Here is a 20,867-nt window from a genome sequence, read left to right as displayed (position 1 = left end):
GAGAAGTCAGGATCCTCCCCTTCCTGGACCCTCCTTCTCTCTCAGCCCCCTTCCCTCCACACTTCCTCCCAGTCCCTCCCCAGGCTGACCTCTAGCTGCCCTGTCCTCTTATCTGGTGATTAGAGAATTCCTTTGGTGGCCCCTGCAGGGAGCACTCTTAGCCTGTTAAAAGAGGATTTAGGGAGAGATCAATGCTTAACTCATGAGTAGTGGCTCTTAAGTGATGGTTTTTAGGCCCAGTAAAAGCTGGCAACTGGAAGGGGTGACCCTCCCGTCTCTTCATCTCATTTGACTATCAATTCTGTCTGTTGTAAAACTCACTGCAAGGAGCATCTGAGGCTCTAGGGAGCTCTGGAAATGAGCTAATGGGGGATGGGGAGAGGTTTCCAGAGCACCCCCCTCCTCCCCAGCATGGGACCTCCCAGTACATACCTCTCCTCACTCTCCATTCTCAGGGCCAGGGCTTTGTTCCCAGACGTGCTGGGGTCAGAGGAAAGCTTTAAGAATCAGGACTCTCCCAGAAACTCTCTCTGGTACGCACACACCCACTGGCCTCAGGGAGGAGTTGTGGGACATATATGGCTGCGTGCTAGGGACAAGGGTGGTCCTGAGTGGGGCAAGAACTGATCACTCAGTCCTATTCCAGAGAGGACCCATTCAACTACCAAATCTTTTAAGCGTCTCCCATGAATTCAGCCCTGCACTAGTCCCTCTAAGAAGACACAGCCCCTGTTTCTAGGTGCTACACTCAGTTGGTATAGCCAAAACTACCACCAAAGAACCATTCACTTACTAATTCTTCCACCCAACAAACCTTTATTGCATACCAGCTGGGTGTCAGGCCTTGCTGGACCCACAATTAGGAAAAGGTGGGAAGAAGAATGAGAAATGGCCCGGCCTGGGGCAGGCAGGTCACCAGTGCTAGGTTGGCCAGCGTGGGTCAGCATGGCAGCTGGCTGAGAGCAGGTCTGCGCCTGTGCTGGTGACGATGGCAGTGGAGGCAGAAGCACAGGCAGGCTTTGGGCCAATGAGGGCGCTGGAGGTCGCACTTTGCCAGCTCCCCCTGTAGACCTGGGTCCTAGCCAGCACCCCTGCTGGCTCTGCTCCCAACTCAGCAGTGGGGCACTCACCCCTGTCCCTGCCTCTCTCCCTCTCCTGGCGAGTGGCCCTGCCTCCTGCCCATTCTCTTCCTGAACCTGTCCTTATAAGGCCACCCACTCAGGAGACGTGTGTGTTGTCTGTCCTCTGGGAAGTTGCCCACACAGCGTCATCGGCTGTTTTACTGTTCAAGATTTTTAATCTATGATTTTATTTATTTATTTATTTATTTATTTATTGTCATTAAAGGAATGTTTTAAGGCTTTGCAGAGACATTAACTGGGTGTTGGGTGAAGGCAGAAGGATGGAAGCCTGGGGCCCAGGACCCAGGATAGACTGGCCCCAGGGCATGGCTTAATCACAGATTCTGAATACCCTCAGCAGTCAAATAATCCCATGAACCTCAGCAGGCCCTGTGCTGAGCACAAGGAAGAGAGGGAGGATGGCCGTCGGAGCGGGGCATCGGGGACTCCACCATGAGGACAGAAAATCCATAAGCCACCAATTCTGGTGCAGCGAGGGCAGCCTCCAGGCAGAGGTGAGACCCCATGCTGCAGGAGCTTTGTGCCTGGCTGGGAGATCTAGGAAGGGGGCACAATTGAGCCAGGCCTGGCAGGATGGGCAGGAGTTCTTCACGTAGAGAAGCAGAGGAAGGACATTCCAGTCTGCAGTCACCCAAGCGCAGGACAACCTGGGGCCGGAGGGGAATGGTGAACTCGTCAGGGTGCCTGGACCATTGTGGCTGGCCCTTAAGGAGTCTGGGCTTGGTGCTGCAGCCAGGGAGCAACATTCAACACAGTGGAGCCAACAAGGATGATGGAAGAGCGACCTTAGCAGTTACTACAGTTTTCTGGACACCCACCTACTCCGTTCCCTTCTACCTATTCCATTCTATTCCAAGGTCACTCCCAATTTTAAGTGACACCAGTGAACATGGAGGAATTTCCTCCCCCAGCTGTGGGCCATCTTAGTGGGTCATCAGTCAAGATGCCCTGTCCTCCCCTGACCAGGGCATGGGCATGTGCCACCCACACAGCACCAGGCTGACTCTTCTGTGTAACCTTGGTATCTTGAGCATACTCATTCTGGCTGCAGCCTCGGAGGGCTGTAGACAGTTCCTGCTGCAGTGGACCCTTGCCACTGCTCGGCTCCTATCTTTTCCCACACAGGTGCTCTGGCCTTCCCGGGAAGCCTGGAGCTGCCCCAAGTCCTTCCAACAGAATCCTGTTCTCCTTAACTTAGCCAAAGATGATTGCTCTTGCTGACAGCCACAGCACCCTGATGGATGCAGTGAGAGAACACGAGTAAAGGCAGCAGCCAAATGGGGTAGGGAGTGTGTCCTATCACTTCTGGAACCTAGAGAAAGGTCTAAGACTGTAAAGTGGGATGAGGGAAAGGTGGTTGGAGGCTTGCAAGCCCTGGTTCTCACTGAAGGGACTTCTCTCCATCAGGGAGCCTACCTTGTGGTCCTATAACTGCCAAAGGGGCTGCCTCCTTCATTCCTCTGTGAAGCCCTCGGCGCAGGGACTAAACCTGGTTTGTCTCTCTGACCCTGGTGCCTGCCACAACCGGTGGTTAGAGAATGTGCTCCGAAGTGTTTGCTGAATGAAGAGGAAGGAAGGAAGGGAAGGAGGAAAACCCACGAAAGTTAGCCCACTGAAGGGTGGCCCATACTCAAAGGTAACTGACTTCCACAGAGGTTTCACCAAATTGCCAGGTGAAAGACTCACCAGAAAGTATTAAGGAAAGCTGTGGGTACCTGGGATAACACCATCAGTGAAGTGATTTCAGGGGACAAAGGCAGCCAGTCCCCATTTCTTAAGTGCCCTGCCTCTCAGAGCCTGGAGGGACCACATGCAGGGCCTGGTGTCTACTGGGAGGGGCCTGGTGTTAATTGGCACAAGGCCTCCTAGTACCTCAGGGAAGGGATAGAGGGCCCAGTTGACTCATGACCCCTGGATGTGCTCTTTTGGAGAGAATGTTGTGGCCCCTTTTAGATTGGCAGCAGAGCTGAGCAGAGACAAGCATGGGTCACCATCCCACAGGCCAGAAGCAGCAACCACACTCTGTGTGGTGGACCAGGCTGAGCTCTGAGGAGAAGGGCAGGTGCTGCAGGTCGAGGAAGGACCACTTCTGTCTCTATGATGAGGGCCTCTGCGAGAGCCATCCCAACCCCAGGCTAGGTGGAGACAGGTGACCAAGGAGATGGCCTAGCAGCAGTTCAGGGCTGTTTTCCAGGTTTCTAGGTCACTACTTCTGAAGCTAAGTGTTGGGTGTTCCCCCAAGGGCTCAAGGCTTTCAGTTACTGGGACCAAGAATATAGGGCTGATACTTTTCAGTATGTGGTGACAGGACTCACATGCCTGCCCCTCCACCTTACCTGGGCCTATGTCCCTAAGACAGTGCAGGGTCAAGGGGTTATATTCTGGAGACAATGCCTAATCAAGAGGAATGGTGGCAGATACCTTCAAGGCCAAAGCCCCACTCTGGCAATCTCAACCACACCATATAGTCATTAATTACCTTCTCCATCTGGAGTCAGAGCGACGACTACTGGCAGGACAACCCACTGCCCTCGCCTAAGGGCACAGGGCTTTCTGGTTTACCGGCACTTGCTGTGGGCCTCACACTGTCCTAAGCTCCTTCTGTGTACTATCTCACTCACCTCCCAACAGCCCTCACTGACAGATGCCACCTGAGGCTCAGAGAGGTTAACAGCTGCCCTAGGTCATATGGTCAGAAAGTGCTAGAGTTAGAATCCAGAAGGTCTGAGCTAGCAGCTGGAGTATTCTGGCTCCCCTCACCATGGGCCTGGCACACACATGCCCTCATGTGACCACATGACAAACATGTGCACAGATAGGCTATCATCTTCAGTGACAGATACAATGGAGGGCTCAGAAAGGTAATGCAACCAGGCCAACATTACTCAGCAAAATGGATGGCAGCGAAGGTCTCCAGGGCCTCCCTTATGTGCCCTGTAGGATCCCTTCGTTAAACCTGGTAAAGGTCAGGTCTGGCCAGGGCTGCAGGGAACCAGGCCCTACCTAGAGGCCGGGGATGCAGAACTGCCTGGTCCCTGGCTTGGGATGGGACAGCAGAAGCTGTGCTCCCTGAAGCTCATGCATCTGGTTCTGTTTCCGTTCCCAGCCACTCCTCAGAGAGCCTCTAAAGGTCACTTTTTTCCCCTCAAATTCAAGTGGCTCGGGAGGCAAAGGCCCTAGCTTCCGGACACGGAGGCACCACCCCTTCTGGTAAGATGTTCTTCTGGTTCCCATCACTGTGTAATCAGGCCAAGGCCTGATGGACATTTTCCAGTATCCTTTGCTGTGCCCAAACCTAGCCATTCAGTGATAGAAGCCTGGAGAGACCAGGGCCAGAGGGGACAGGGCATGTATCTCAGCAGGAAAGGATGGCACACTCAAATTGGGTCATCAGAGGCTCTTTGCAAGGGCTGGAAGGCTACTACAGGAACAGTGCAAGACTAATGACAGAGAGGCTCTCACCACTCCTGGGCCTGGAGAGTGAGTGGGAGAGGAGCTGTAACTTAGGCCACTGAAGGGAGATCAGTGTGAGGCAGCCCGGCAGGGAGGGGGCTGAGAACAAAGTCCCCTGACTTCCCATCTTCCGCACCCCTCACCTTCTGCTGGTGCCTCTCTTCTGAACTGGAGTCAAGGGAGCCCAGTGATTTACCCCCCAAGGGCAGCCTCCTGGGGTGAGGAGCAGGAGAAGGGGAGAGTGGACCTGGAAGGGCAGATGGGATCCGTGCAGCAGAGGGCAGCGTGAGGGGCTTGGCACTGGAACTCAGGAAACATGTTATCTAGTTTCCATATTTACCACCTCAAACACCTGCTGTGTCTCCCCACTTCCTACAGAATAAGGACCAAGTTAGCCTGGCATTCAAGGCTGTTTACACTCAGATTCCAACCTACCTCCCTAATGGGAAGGCTAGTGGTGCCTCACATAAGTTATCTGCACAACGACTCTGTATATGGTTAAGTTTTATAATCACAAATATTTCATAAAGAAACCAAGTTTGCCCAGGTGACACAGCTGGCAAGTGATGGAGCTGGAGTATGAACCCAGGTCCCCTGATGCCAAAGCTGATGCTTACTGATCATGCCATCCTGTCTCCTCACTGAGTGATAAATGCACAGACTACAGGACAGTACTTGGCTCGTCCAAAGCCTGCCTGCCTCATGAAGAGAGTCCTGATAAAGGGAGGGGGTGGAGAAAGGGATGTGGAAGGTGAGCATAACACATGGTGGCCTGTAGGTTCTCACATCACTCTTACCAACCCTCCGGGGCAGGAACTGTCCTCCCTGTTTGGAGCTGAGACACATTCATTTTAGCAACATGAAGGTACTTAGCTGTGGTCACAGGGCAGTTACTGTCAGAGCCGGGGTTGACTCCAAGATGAGCTGGCTGCCTGGCAGACACAGCTGGCCCTCTGCTGAGCCTGCAAGATCCTCAGTCCCTTCTTTCCACCCCCACCCCACTAGCAAGCTCCCTTTCTGAGCACCTGCACTTCTCTCTGCTAATCAGGACTGGGGGTGGGGGGGTTAGGCGCATCTACAGAAAGCCCCTGTTAGAATGAAAATGTTACTGAAAAGCAAAGCACACTGGGCCACGCTCAGGATTATCAAAATTAGTGTGTGTGTGAGAGATTTGAAGGGCACAGGTGCCCAGATGCCACATTAGAGTTCAATTCCTTCGTCTCTGTCCACTGAATGAAAGCGGAGGGCTGAAAGAACGGGACGCCAGAAGGGCGAGACTTAACTAGAAAAATAAGGATGGAGGTTTGGAATCAGGGAGGGCAGGCCTGATCGGTCATTTGGGGGGACCTCCCACAGGTGTCCTGCAGGCAGCACAGAGATGCAGCATGGTGTGATGGGAAGAGGATTCTGGAGATGTGGGTTTTAGCTCAGGGTGGTCCCCTGCGTTGCTGTTATGTCTCCGGGCTGGTTACTTCCCCCCAACCCTGACTTCCCTTTCCTCCCTGTAAAAAGAGACAGAATACCCTTGCACAAGATGTTTATACCCTGGCCCAAGACCCTGCATCCCCACGGTAAAGAAGGCTCCCTTTACCTTGTGTTAGTTGCTGAGAAACCAGAGAGAGGGGTTCCACCTTTCCATGCTTCCCACTCCAGCTGGGGCCGAATCATGTGGGTTGCAGAGGACACCACATGGATGAGTCCTTAAAGACCCCTCCATGGGGGTCCCATGTTCTGTGCCCAGGATCAGGTGCTCAGAGGAGGACTCTGAGCTGACATCTGTTTCTCCCATCAGCACAGTTAGTTTGCCCCTATCCCTGGCAAATGACAGCAACCTGAAGCAAAGCAATTAGGGTGAAAATGAGACCCAGCTGCTTGGGGCCAAAGGAAAATAAATGGACAGCCCTGTGCGTATTCCAGTATTCCACTGCCGAGGAGCGATTCCTCACAGGATGATTAGCACTTCCAACTCCAGTCTCCTCCCCTCTACTGAAGGCAGAGAAGTGAAGGCAGAGCTGCTGTTGTTCTCAGATCCCACTCTCCCCTGGAAGTACAGTGAACCCCACAGCGCATCACCTCCCCATGAAAGCTTCCCCTGGTCGCCTGCCCTGCCCCTGCCAGAAATGAGACTCCTCTCCTCTGAAATCTGACAGCCTCTATGAATTTTTCCTCTGATTGATCAGTTCATTCATTCATTCTTTTGACATTCATTGAGCACCATTCATTCATTAAATAATTAAGCCCCTACTATGTTCTAGTCACTGTTCTGGGTCCTGGTGATAGAGCAGTGAAAATCTCTGCCTTTGTGGAGCTCAAGTTTTAGTAGGAGGAAACAGATACTAAAGAAGTAAGTTTAGCATGGTAGATGATGCTAGATGCTATGGAGGAAAATAGGAGAAGGGAGTAGAACAGCAGAGAAGGGGGAAGTAGATTTTATGGCGGGGGGGGCAGGGGGGGCTCAGGAAAGTCCTCAGAATGAAAGTGATATCTGAGCAAAGGCCTGTAGGAGGTAAGCAGTCATTCAGGGGCTAAGTGGGGGAGGTATGACTGACACAGGTACCTGTGCAAAGGCCCTGAGGTTGGAATGTGCTCAGTGTGTTTGAAGCAATGTGGCCTGGGGGAGAGTGGTAAGAGATGAAGTGAGGGAGGAAATGGGGCAGGGGATTCTGAAAGGACTTGGGCTTTCACTCGAGTGAAATGAAGAACCACCCAAGGGACTGAATGGAGAAATTACAAGGTCTGGCTGGCATTTCATTAGTATGGCTCAGGCTGACACATGAGCAGACTGAAGGGAAGCAGGCCCTGGGTGGAGGGTGGGAAGTTCCGGCTTCTCCTTCTGCCTCTGTGAGGCAGGCTATATAACCAAAACAGGATAGTTTCCAGGGAAAGGAAAGCTTGGGGTGCAAGGCTTCCAGAGTCTGGGTCAAGGAGAAAGTGTGTGGCGGATTGGAGAGAGATCCAAAGAATTGGGCTGCAGGGCTGTTATGGAGGCTCAGGAAAATGTTCCTTACTGCATTAAAGTCTGTGTGTGTGTGTGTGTGTGTGTGTGTGTGTGTGTGTGTGCGCGCGCGCGCGCGCGCGCGCACGCACAGATCTCTCTGGGAGGACAGACTTCTCAAGAGTGAGTTTCCAAGCTGGGACAGAGAGATTTTTTTAAACCCTGCCATCTGGGTTTAGTAACCCCTAGGTGTCTATGTATATTTACCCACCTGTACCTGGTTTGGCCTCCCAAACACCTTCACATGTGGTCAAGTCTAGGTGCCAGGGTATAAGAGGCTGAGAATCCCAAGTCCTTGCTCTTCCACTTGACTGGCTGTGTGACTTTGGGTGACTCATTTGAGCTTTCAGGTGGTTTGCTCACCTGCACACAGACATGGTGAGTACCCTTGCAGTGGGTGGTGGGAGGAATGACAGAGCCTGACCTATAAGGTCAGAGAAGGGGGGCTGCATTATGAAAACCTCTCCACACCTTGTGAAAGGGAGGGACAATCTGTGAAAGTGCAAACAGCCCTCAGAGCCTTAACAAGTCATTAGCACCCTCAGGAAGCAGGCTCTTAGAATACCAGCTAGATCCTAAGGCAAGATAACCCAGGAAAGTTAATTTTCCTATGACAGGCAGAGGGAAAGGGCATTTAGAGGAGCAGGTAAATCCCAATAAGAGGTGGTGCAGAGAGAAGGGTAACAGGGAGAAGAGTGCTAAGGAGACTGGCAGAAACACTTTGTCCATCTCAGAATGTCCATGAAGGAGGGAAGCAGCTACAGACAACAAACATGTGGCCTTGGGTTCAAAGCTGGGCTCTGCTACTTCCTAGTTGTGCCTCTTCTAATCACGTGACCTTTGAGTGTTTGGATTTTTTTTTTTTTAATCTTCAAGAGTAGGGGTTTTGCCAAGCTGTGTACCACTTAAAATTCTTACAGAGCTTAAATAAACCAACTGTAGGAGAGCTCACTGTGAACACTGCCATTATCATGCACAAAAGACATCTCAGAAAGGGCTGCTCTGAACCAAGGAATACCACCACCCCAGGAATACCACCCCACCCTGTGGACAGGTTCACACAGCGAGCTGCAAAAGCTGACAAACACAAAGCTCTGTGGTTTGAGAGGACAGGTGAGCTGATGGATCTCAAGATGACAAATCTCAGGGTGTTCAGCACTGGTCGGGAGGAGTAAGGAGAGTGCTCTAAACTGTTAAGAGAAATTATCCATAACTTAGGAATAGGTAGGGGCACCTGGATGGCTCAGCCAGTTAAGCATCCTACTCTTGATTTCAATTCAGGTCATGATCTCATGGTTTGTGGGTTTGAGCCCGCATTGGGCTCTGTGCTGACAGGGTGGAGCCTGCTTGCACTTTTCTCTCCCTCTCTCTCTCCTCACCCCTGCTGATGCTTTCTCAAAAAATAAACATTAAAAAAAGAGAGAAATAGGCAAAAGGACTATATATCTTTTCAATGTCATTGTGGGGCAGAGTTGAACAGTTAAGCATTATTTAATTCTCTCGGGAAAAATTAAATACCTCTGTTTTACAACTTACTATTGATTAGAGTCCTGACTTTGCAAAGCTACGTGCTAACTAGTAGCTGCATGTATAAATAGGTATATGCGTGTATGTGAAGTCCAGTACAGAACCACCAAAGTTACAGTTTTATTGCCCTGGAAGACACTAACCAGCTTCACCTCTTATTGTAGCAAAGGTACTTCAATATGTCTTTTCCAACTAAAGACACAAATCTCAAGTGGTCCTCTGAACCACTCTTTTGGTTCTTTTGTTAATGAGTTAAATAAACCTTTGACATGTGATAAAAATTATACTTTGACAGAATCAAAAAGTGAGAGAAGGTATCCAACTCCTACAATGAGGTAGGACTGGAGAGGGAAGACGGATGTGAAAGTACTTTGCGCGTTATTCACAGGATGCAAAAATCAGGATTTATTGTTGTGATTCATCAGATTAGGCTATTCCAGGGCAAGCAGGTCCTGGGCTTCTGAGGGCAGCATTCTCCAGGGCCTGGGACATAGGTCAGGGAAAAAGGCAGCTAGAGCAGCCCTAATGCTAGGCTCCATGCTGACACTGCATTCTAGGCTTGTGATGAGGTTAGGATCTCCTATGGGTCTCAGGTCCAAGAGGATGGAGACCGTTCGGGACACCCAGAGAAGTCTGCCCAAGGGCATGGAGAAGCTGGAGGACATCTGACCAGAAATCAGGGTAGGAATATTCTAAAGAAGGCACAAGAGTCCTCATCCAACACCAGGTTCCTAAGGAGTACAGCCTCTACAGCCTGAGGTTCTTTCAGGACCTCAGTATTTGATTCTGTAGGTGGGAAAGTGCTCAGGTCAGTTGACAGCACGATAGGATCTCTGCGCTTGCCATCTGCACACGTGCATGGCTTCACACATAGAATGATGTCAGTCAGGGGTCCAATGAGCAATGCAGGTAGCCAAGGTCAGGAACAGCCAACCCTGCACAGAGGAGGTGGGAACAGAGCCAAAAGAAGGGTGAGGGGTGGAGAGGAAAGGCATTCCAGGCCCAGAGAATGGCAGGAGCAGAGGCTAGAGGAGAATGAACCTGCAGAAGGTGGAGGAGGGATACAACTGAGGGAGATGTGACAGTGAGACCCGGCCAGGACTGGGCTCCTACCTTGAGTAACCTACAGTCATGGAAGTTAATAATCCACTGCCCGAAGGGTGATGGTAAATAAGTAAGTGGGCAAGGGGCTTGCAAACGAGCTCTCCCCTGCCAGTCCACATCCTGTAAGGGGGTGTGGGGAACCCTACCACCCCTCCACATCTCACTCCAGGTTTAACTCAGTTATTGTCTCTGCAAGCCATCCCAGACTCGCCTCCTCCCCAAATGCCTCCATCCACAGCTGTTCCACCTTAAAGGCTGGGCTCTCAGAGCCTCTTGCCACCTGCCCCAGCTTTCCCCCATCTCCTCTTCTGAGCTCTGTCTGCACCTTCTGAGCCTCCCCTGCAGCAGCTAATTATCCTGCCTGTCTTCTCCATACACTTTGTATAAGATCCTCCTTCCTGGAGTTACCTATCTTTCCTCTCCTTATTTCCCTTTGCCCGGATTTCTTCAATATTTTGTTTTATTCCATTGTGAAGGTTTTTGTTTTGCCTGTTGCCTTTAGCCCTCGTGGATCAAGACAAGTGTGTGTAAACCTTTTGCTGTCTTGGATTAGACTCTAGGGCTTTGTGGACCCCTCTGGCAACTACAGCTACATTAAGCCTAACACTGCTGGGCACACAGTGGGTGCCTAATTTTTGCCTACTGACTGGCAGTTCGATTAACATCACCTAACTCACTCCTAGCCATTCTCAATTATTGGCCCATTCACATACAAGCCTGAATTACTGAAATCCTACCCCCTCACTGGCATTGTGACCCACCATCTCTCAGCAGAGCCCAAGTAATTTGAGGGCTCAGACCCTGGCGTCGCCCTAACTCTTTGAATTTCTTGGACATGTTCATATCACCAGAATGCCCAAGACCTGGATGTCTCAACCAGGGAGACAGAAGTTCCACACAGCTCCAAAGGCCGGCTTTATAGACTCTGCCATGGCTCAGCGAAGACTCCGGGATATCCCCTCCTAAGACCAGCCCAGGGTCACAGTTCTGGTGTGGTTGAAGCCACAGGCCCCGGGGCGCCAGGAGGCAGCCTAAGAAGAAAGGTCTGCAAGGAGCCGGGCCTTGGGAAACCGGCCTTCTCCCTGAGCAACCTCCAGGTGCCACCCTCGATGGCATAGAGCAGCGTAAACATGCGGTTGACCGTATAGACTGTATCGCCGCGCACCACCGCTGTGAAGAGGGCTCCCTTGCTGTTGACAAACTGGCCAGGCAGCGCCGTCCACTGACCCGTGGCCAAGTTGAAGCAGTCGATGGCGCAGTGTAGGAAGTCGTCGGAAGGTCCATTGCGCACCACATAGAGGCTGTCGCGGTGGGCCACCATGCAGTGGCCGTAGCTCTGCGGGCGCCGCAGCTCAGCCACCGGCAGCCACGTGTCGGCCCGCACAGTGTACTCCACTATGGCCGTGGTGTCAGCCGGCCTCCATAGACACACGAAGAGGCGGCCACACGCCTGGGCGCAGGGCACGCCAGCAGCCGGCTGCGGCAGGTCAGCTACGAAGCTCCAGCAACCCGCAGCGGGGTCGTAGCGCTCCACAGAGCTCATGGGCATCCTCTGGAACTCGCCGCCTATGGCGTAGAGGCGGCCATCGAAGCCAGCCAGCGCCGTGTCGTAGCGCGGCTGGTGCGGGCTGGGGAATTCGCGCCACGTGCCGCTGGCCGGGTCATAGCAGAAGCCCAGTTCCACCACCTCCTTGCTGGCGCCCCTCACGCCACCCACGATATACAGCTTGTTGCCCAGCGTGGCTACACCCGCCAGCAGCGTGCTGGCCTCCAGGGGCAGCGCAGCCAGCGTGCGCCACGCGTCTTCCTCCTCGTCTAGGTAGCACAGCGTGCGAGACGCGTCCTCCAGGAAGCCGGGCGCCGGCGTGTGCGTGCTCACGGCCACGTAGCTGCTGGGCCGCAGCGCCGCTACGTAGGCGCGCGCCTCGGGCAGCGCCAGCTCGGCCGCCAGGTCGTGCGCGCCGTCACGGATGAAGAGCGCGGCGCTGTGGAATACGTCGTGCAGGCCGAAGACGGCGGCCGCGTCGCACAGCAGCGCGCAGTTGTCCGACGTGAGGCTGTGCTCCAGAAAGCGCGCCAGCGCTGGCGCCTGCAGGAAGGCGGCGCACTCCACGGCCTGCAGCAGCTCGTCGGCGGCCGCCAGCGCCGGCCGCTCGCCGCGCAGCACCTGCAGCATGGTGTGGAAGCCGCCAGCGCTCAGCGCGCCCAGGCGCACCTCGGCCGCGCGCGTCTCCCGCATGCCGGAGCGGAAAAGGCCACGGAAGAAGCCGCAGTGCTCCACCAGCAGGGCCCGCTCGGCCTGGAAGAGCTGGCCGCCCACCCACACTTGCACCGGGGGGGCCTCTGGGGCCCGCGGCATGGCGAACCGGTCGGGCGGGGGGCCGCCGCGGGGGCCTGGATTCAGCGGCCACCGACTCTGGGGCTCCCCCAGAGCGGAAAAAAACTTCCCAGGGGATATAAATATCTCCCTGGCTAAAGATAGTATGGCTCATGTGATGTGGTGGCCGGCAGGCTGGATGGCTGCGGGCCGGAGGGCATCTGGGAGTCCTGCAGGGTCACTCACTTCCGTGTGGGAAATAGAAACAATAGTGACTACATATGGAGCACCTAATGCATGCAGGGCACTGTGAGAGCTGCTTACAAAGATACCCCCTTTTAACCTGTACTAAAGCGACTGTATGCTCCTGTGCAAGTACCCCAACTCGGCCTTGTTTCCTCAGAGTGTGACCAATAAGAACATCTACCAATTGGGATAATATCTGTAAGATGTTTAAAATGAGGCTGAGAGAATTTACATGACTTGTTCAAGGTCATTCAGCTGGGAAGAAGCAAGGACAGGATTAACATCTAGCCCACCCCACTGGGTTGGTGGGTAGCTAAGTTTCTTGGACGCTGGAGGGAGAGGCAGCAGAGATAAAGCAAATAGAGTGGACCGGACTGGGGTCGGGAGAAGGTTCTAATTTAGCCTGAACCTCTGCCCCTGGCTCTGGGCTGGTTCAGTCTCCTTTTCAGCCTTGATTTCCTTCTCTGTAAAAAATGGGAGGGTCACAGTTGAGCGTCCTTCAAACCTCAATGTGGAAGTACTCCTTGACTTGAGCTAGGAATAGGAAGCTGATGTCTGCTCCCCACTCGTCCCTCCGTTGCTGTGTAGCTCTGGACCTTGGGAAAAGGTAAGTGGGGCTGATGAGAGGATCATAAGTATATAGATGGGAAGGGGAAGGGTTCTTAAAATAATATCAGTTAACACTTAATTTGCATGGTATGTCAGGCACTTTGGTAAGCCATTCGACTCCTGTCATTCCTGCAGTAATCCTATGAATAGATACTCTCATTTTTCCTCATTTAATAGATGTTACCCATGTATTGCTCACAGAAACACTATGAGTCTCTATTTCATGGATGAAGAGACTATGGCACCAAGAGTTTAGTCACATGCCCAAGGTCACATGGCAAGAGAGTGGCAGAGCTAGGACTGACTGGCTTGCAAACAATCTGACCATAGAGAGTGTTCCCCTGACTACTGTGCTCTGCTGCCTTTCTGTGCTACAAATGCTGGGTATTCACCTCTTGACAGGAGGTCACAATTGGAAGAAACTTCAGGCTCCTGTGGTTCAACCCCTTCATTTACAGTGGAGGACCAAAAAGGGAATTGGCCTGGGTCCTGTAGCTTGGAGCGGACAGCCCTAAGCCTCCTGCTGCTCACTGCAGGGCATTTTCCCCACTGCAAGAAACTTCCTTGAGTGACCAGCTAAGACTTTGGGTTCCAAAATGTCAGGTGGAAGAGAGCTTAGAGACTATTTTCTTCTGCCACCTTACTTTACAGGTGGGGAAACTGAGGCCCAGACCTGTGTAGGATGGTATCTGCCATTCAGGGCATGTTCAACTCCAGGCTTTCTTTAGGAAGATGGAGTGGCTCACAGTGACAAAGCCAGAGTTGGGAGGGGGCAGGGGAACTTCTCTCACCGCTAGGACACACACACATGCACAGATCCTCACGTATGAATCTGCAGGTCAATGCAAATGTGCCTCTTCTGCCAGGGAACTCCCACCCAGTTCACTCAATCAAAGCAGGGCAGGGATATGGGGACCACTTGTGTGAGCCTGGGAAGCCAAAGGCCTGGAGGAGGCAGCCAGAAATAATCCAGGACGCTCTGCCCCAGGGACCAGACAGGAAGAGTAGGAGGAGATAGAGGGGGTGGGCAGGAGTCCTCACAAATACTATCCCAGGCCCTCTGCCAGCCTCCCTCCTTCCCTGAAGCCAGACATTGGCTGAAAGCCTGATAGTCGCCCTCCTGGAGGAAAGTGGACTCGGCGGTGCCCAGTCCTGATTCTGTCCTTGCTGGTGGCCTCAGGGGTGGGGAGAAGGTATCCAACTGTTCCCATTTCACAGATGAGGAGAGGAAGGCCTATAGATGGCTTGGGCTTTTCCTTGTTATGAACGGAGATGTGGGACAGGGTTGAATCCTGTCCACTGACCCCAGGCCCCAGCCCAGTACTAGCCTTTTCTTAGAGGAGGGAAACAGCTGCCTCCTGCCAGGCCCAACCTAAGGGACAGGGGGACACAGTTCTCCCAAATGGCCTATTCCAGGCACCTGGTAACTGGCAGATAGAGACATTGGGTGGCCCTCTCCTGACAGGAGTGGAAGGAGAGCAACTCTTCCTGGCTGAAGCTGGCTCCCAGTCCCAGTTTTTCACTAGTCCTGCTCTGGCTTCAGTGGGTTGGGGCACTGTGTACACACCCAGCTCTGGCTTCAGCAGCCAGGCAGTGGGGAGGGGGTCACCCAAGGGGGGGTTCATGGCTCTAAGACTGGCCTGAGGATCAGCCATTTGGCCCTCCTCCCAAGGCCCCAGTGGGGTGTTGTCTGCAGCTGGTGAGAGTTTCCTCTACCAGACAGTGAGCATCCCTCTGGGACTCGGAGAGGACGAGGAACTATCCTGGCTGTAGGCAGCCCACAGAGTTCCCAGGCCCTGCCCGACCTCACACCAACCTCTCTCTCCACTTTGCACCCCCATACTGTGTGAGGTTCAGGGTGGGGGCAAGGAAAGGGGGAATCTGTCTGTGTCAGACTCGGAGCCTTTCTAGAGCACTCACCTAGCCTTGTTCATCTCTCTATCCACAATACCTGGCACCAGGTCTGTTAAGTGGACTCCTGGGCCCTAAACCAAGTGGGAGTCCCCAGTGTGATGGAAGAGACACAACCCCATTCCCCAAAGTGCCTGCAGTCTCATAAAGGAGACATAGCCACAAGATGCCCTGAGCCTGATGGTGGATCCCTGGCCTTGCCACCCATGGCAGTGTTTCTGCGCACAGGGTAGCGAAGCGCTTGCCTGGGCCTGAGGAAGAGCAGTGGACTAGGAGGCAGGATTCTTGCCAGGTTCTAATGCCAGTACCACCACTGACTTGCAAAAGATACCCAATCTCTCTGGGCCTTAGTTCTTCATCTGTGAAATGGAGCTTGGATCTGACTTCTAAGGTTCTGTTTAGCTTTGACATCTGAATTTATCACTGAACGACCACAGAAGTGTTTGTCATATTGTGCTTCCAGGGAATACAGTGACGTCACAAAGGGGTCCCAAAAGCTTAGTTTTATGTGGAATGGCTCCTGGGAGGTGAGTGGCAAGGGTAGGACCTGGCATCTGGAAATCTTCACAGGCCCTACCTGTCTAGACCTGTACATGTCCTACTCATTCTCTCCAGAGACATCTATCGAACACATGCTCCAGGTCCACTGCTGGGCAGGGTCATTTTGAGCACTTGAGGGCCCCTTATAGGAGCCTCAAAGATTGGGTGTAGGGGATAAGGAGGGTCGGACTACTTTGCCCTGGCAGAATAACCTGTCTCTTGACTTTCAGTGTCCGAACTTCTGTTTGCTAAACAGTTGTGGCTTCTTGGTAGATGGGTGAGAAGTATGTGCTATTCATGTCAGGGGAGTGGAGAAAACTATCTTTTGCTTTTGTGGGCCATGGGCCAAGCTCTGGGTTGGGACACTTTCATGTTATCTCATCTAATCCTTAATATTATCCCTATTTTAAAGATGAGAAACTGAAGCCCGGGAGGGCAAAGTAGTTGATTCCATGGTCTGACAGTAAATGGCTCATTCCAAAGGCCTTTCCAGTCCAGAAGTGCAGCTGGCACATCTGGGTGGACAAGCAGCCTACAGATGAGGAGACTGAGGATGGGGAAAGGGGCTGGTTGCAGTTGTGAGGCTGGCACTTTTATTCCCAAGCCTCATACCAGAAGCAGACTTTGGGCACTTAGCAGTCACAGCTGAGGGCTGAGTAACCAGCTGGCAACTTGTTCAAATAGTCTCTGACCTAGATGAGAGTTAAGGGTCATCTCATCCCATCTTGCAAGTCATGATGGAGTCTCCTTACAACACCTCCTGGAAGTGGTCACCCCCTTGGTTGCCTTCAATATTGGGGGGCTCACTTCCTCTAAGACAGCCCCTTCTAACTACAGCTCAGATGGTTAGCGTTCACACACCAACCTGGAACCTGCCTCCTTACAGTGCCCATCTACTGGTTGGTTTGCATTTTAAAGGAAAGTAACTTGCCCAGCATCACAGACAGGGACCTAACAGAGCCCAGGTTTACACCCAGTTGGATCTGCAGGGGTCCACAGCTTACCCTCCAGCAGTTCGCCAATGAGATTGGTTCTCTTCCCATAGACCCCTCCAGAACCAGTTTGTCCTCTCAAGACTGGGGCCAGCCCAGGGAAGTGGCTGGAACTTGGCTCCCACTTTTTCTCCACCTACAACTCAAAGGAAAACCCTTGGGCATTAGCTCTGTGAGTGATTTTGGCCCGAGGGTGTAATCTAAACAAATTTTTCCCAACACCTTTCAGTCTTAACACAGCTGGTTTACCATTATCTCCTACAAATACAATTAGGCTGAGTCAGTATTCATGTCCTATTCTGGGAAAGAATTTTCCTTCCTGGTTGAGAAGTTATTACCATCAGGCTCTGACCCCAGACTGCCTTCTGATCTGGCTTTCCATGATTTCTTTTTCACATGGGTGGGTAGATTAACTGGGGGAAAGAGAGGGAATTGGGGATGTGGGGTTGGAGGGAGAAGGGCTGCAGTGAGAGGTCTCAGACTCCTATGCCCTTTCCCACTCTAGCCTGGAGTATATTTCACAAGAGAGGCTCCACCTGGTTCTAGAAAGTACTCAGACCTAGAACGGAGGGCTGATGCTGTCACTCTCAGGCTTGAATCACATAATGGGATTTTGGATTTATTTTCCCCGTTCTTTAGTATATAGATGGGAACACCAATGCTCATAGAAGTGAGGTGACTTGCCCAAGGTCACCTAGTGAAAGAGCTGGCATTAGATTCCCTATGTGGGCCCTTTGCTCTGTCTCCATCATGATCAGATTTATCCTGGGTCCCAAAAGAAATGTCAGGTGACCCCTACCAGGCTCATCCATCAATCCTAGAATCGTTATAGGCATGAGAGGGTGCCAGGTTTTAGGATAAGTAAAATGCTCCGTTTACACACTAGGCCACAAACACATGCAACTCATTAACTCCCATCAGGAGTTAATGTAATCCACAGTAATCCAGGATGGGTTAGGTTTCTTGAAGCTGGATACATATTGACCATGAAATGTTAGTAAAGAAGTCTCTTCCCCTTCTCAGGAGTCAGGGTTCTGCCTGGAGTTTAAGTGATGCCTGAGAGTCCCCACACCGAAAGGCAGGGTAATGTAGTTGGGGAAGTTGTGTGCCAAGGCTGAGCTGGCTGTGACTGTGACCTAGAGAAAGGGCAAGGCTGGGAATTGAACCGGGCAGGCTTCCCGGAGGAGGAGGCGGGGCCAGCTGCGTAGAACAAAGGAAGGAGTGGATTTTTTTGCAGGTGGAAAGAGATTGCACGGAGGTTCAGACTAGGCTGGAAACATCCCTCCCCTCACTCCGCCTACCCCAGCCTCTCTCTCTCCGGTCCTGGGCCTTGCCTGCAGGGTCTGGGGGAGCTCCAAGTGGCGACAGCGCTGTCTTCCAGGCCGAGCCTTGCTTTGGGCTGTACGGCCGGCCAGAGCTCCCTCCCAGCGGGGGGCTCCCGCAGCCCTTACAAGGAGTTTGGCGGCTCTCCGGGCGGCCCCGCCCGCCAGCCTCCACGGGCCCCTCCTCCCGCCCGGCTGGGCCGGGCCGCGGGAACGCAGCCCTCTCCGCTCTCGACGCCGGGCCCGGCGCGGACATCGACGGGCCCGAGCCCGCGAGTGTGAAAGGAGCCGGCGACTAGCTCTCTAGGGCCCCAACAGGCGGGCACGCGGCTCGGGGCCCTTCGGCAGAGGACTCGTGACCTTCTCAGCAGGGTCGCCATGTCCTCGGTGTTCGGGAAACCCCGCGTAGGCAGCGGGTCACAGATCGCGCCCCTCGAGGTCAACCTGGCCATCCTGGGACGCCGCGGGGCTGGCAAGTCCGGTGAGTTGGGTAGCGGGAGGGAAGATAAGGAGTTAGGGGAAGACCCGAAAGACCGGGAGCAGGTGTGGACGCTGTGGACTTGGTTGCAGGCAGGCTCTCCCACTGGCTTTGGGGCTTCCTGCGCCCAGGTGGGTTGAGTGAGACACCGCGATTTTCTTCTTTGCCTCAGTTTTTCTGTTTCTTGTTTCTCTACTATGTTCTCAGCTCCTCCATCTCTCATCTGTCTTCTGTTCCTTGCCTGTCTTTCCCTTTGTGTCTCGGACACCACTTGTCTTTCCTCTCTGCTTGTATCTGTGTCTCAAGGTCCTCTGCTGATCTCTCCCTTGCTGTTCACTGCTTTCCATCTCCTCTCCCTGGGGCGAGCAGTCGGCCCTGGTGACTAGCACTGCAAGGACATGTTAGGGGCTGATCTCTAGCTCAGGCCCCTAGGAGCTTAGTTACAGCCTTGCTATTCTTCAATTTAGTCTGGGGATGAAGGGAGGTGGTAGAGGTCACTGGCTATTGGGATTTTCCAGGGAGGGGCCACCCCAATTCAATGGATTCTGGAACAAAGTGTGCATTCTTATCAAATGTAATTTTCAAGTTAGACCCCTCTCTTGACTTTCTGGAAATCCCTTAGACTACCATCCCAGGTATCTGGGCCTTGTTCTTGATGAACCTAGATTTTGGGTTGCCACTGAGATCATTTCTGCCAACACCGAACTCTGGCTTAAACACTCCTGGCAGCTCTCACCCAAGTGAAACCCAGGTGGGTGGGTGTCCCCGTAGGCAGAGACCCAGAAAAAGGTTTCGTTCCTCTGTCCTGCCACTTCACAGTCCCAGGCAGCTAAAGGTGGGAGGGCTGTTTTCCAGTTACAGCCATTAGTGACTGGCCAACAAGGGCTCAGTTAGCTATGTTTCTTTCCCCAGAGTGTTCTTTGAGACTCGCTGGGATCCTACTCTCCACTTTTGAAACCAGCCCCCTGACTCAGAGAGGGGACTCTGAATCATGTTTTCCTACAGAAAAGATTTGCCCTTTTCCCTTTGAAAATCAAATGGTAGTTCTGTCTTTGGTATAGTTTAGCCAGTGACTACATGAATGAAGGAATTTAAATTTTAAAGTATGTGTATTCCCTGGGTATTAGTTTGCAGAATGACACTGTAAGGAATCTTGGGAAAGAATTTTAAGGATTTTCTTTAAAATCTCACATTTCTTTTTTTTTTTTTTAATTTTTTTTTCAACGTTTATTTATTTTTGGGACAGAGAGAGACAGAGCATGAACGGGGGAGGGGCAGAGAGAGAGGGAGACACAGAATCGGAAACAGGCTCCAGGCTCTGAGCCATCAGCCCAGAGCCCGACGCGGGGCTCGAACCCACGGACCGCGAGATCGTGACCTGGCTGAAGTCCTACGCTTAACCGACTGCGCCACCCAGGCGCCCCTCTCACATTTCTTTTTAAGAGTCCGGCACAATAGTTGGCTGGCCCTGGGACTTTATGTCACTAAATTCTGAACAAAATCAAAGTTCTATTAATGAAGTACACTTGGGGAGAACTTCATTTTAGGTTTTCCATTCTTTGGGACATCCATGATGAGTGTGGAGGCCCTAGTTGGAGCCAAGACTTGAGATATAGAGGACCAAGGGCTAGAATGTGTTTACTTGAGACATGGGTGTTCATACTCACCCTGGGGATCACAGACTGATCAACTCAGCTCTTAGTCTTTGGTGTATAGCCAAAACTGGAATAAAAGCCCGATATTTCAGAATTTTCATGACTTGACCAGGGTGGGGGATGTCTAGGTAACTGGTTGAGTGGGTCCTGGACCCCTCAGTTTGAGTCTTTAAAAACACCTGTTAGGCTTGCTTCTCATGGTTTTTCTTGCCATAAAAAAAAAAAAAAAAAAAAAAAAGCCAGGATGCAACTAGGGGAACATGGTTCCTTATATTTCTGGTTTCTTCTGAGCTTCTTGAACCAACTCCCCAGCTTCTAGACCCTTTCCCCCAAAGAGCTGAGCTTAGTGTCAGCCAGGAGTCACAGAGGCTAGATAAGTCCTCCCTAAAATGAGAGGGGCAGGGCGCCTGGGTGGCGCAGTCGGTTAAGCATCCGACTTCAGTCAGGTCACGATCTCGCGGTCCGTGGGTTCGAGCCCCGCGTCGGGCTCTGGGCTGATGGCTCGGACCCTGGAGCCTGTTTCCGATTCTGTGTCTCCCTCTCTCTCTGCCCCTCCCCCGTTCATGCTCTGTCTCT

General features: G+C 52.6%; 2 protein-coding genes across 2 annotated transcripts in view; one reads left to right on the top strand and one right to left on the bottom strand.

The window, feature by feature from the left end:
• Positions 1-8,948: 8,948 nt before the first annotated feature.
• KBTBD13 (kelch repeat and BTB domain containing 13) lies at positions 8,949-12,623 on the bottom strand. Its single transcript, XM_040492983.1, has one exon. The coding sequence runs from the start codon at positions 12,578-12,580 to the stop codon at positions 11,201-11,203; it is 1,380 nt and encodes a 459-aa protein (XP_040348917.1). The 5' UTR covers positions 12,581-12,623; the 3' UTR covers positions 8,949-11,200.
• A 4,866-nt stretch (positions 12,624-17,489) lies between these two features.
• Positions 17,490-20,867, top strand: part of RASL12 (RAS like family 12) — a 14,976-nt gene continuing 11,598 nt past the window's right edge. The window contains exon 1 of the mRNA XM_040492984.1: positions 17,490-18,639. Coding sequence (XP_040348918.1) covers positions 18,537-18,639 — 103 coding nt within the window. The 5' untranslated portion in view covers positions 17,490-18,536. The remainder of the gene's footprint in view (positions 18,640-20,867) is intronic.

The sequence above is a fragment of the Herpailurus yagouaroundi genome, unplaced genomic scaffold (genome assembly GCF_014898765.1).
Source record: "Herpailurus yagouaroundi ecotype Mexico unplaced genomic scaffold, PumYag 184, whole genome shotgun sequence".
Taxonomy (NCBI): Eukaryota; Metazoa; Chordata; class Mammalia; order Carnivora; family Felidae; genus Herpailurus; species Herpailurus yagouaroundi.
The sequence above is the reverse complement of the archived record's forward strand: the minus strand, read 5'-3'. Positions and strand labels throughout refer to the sequence as shown.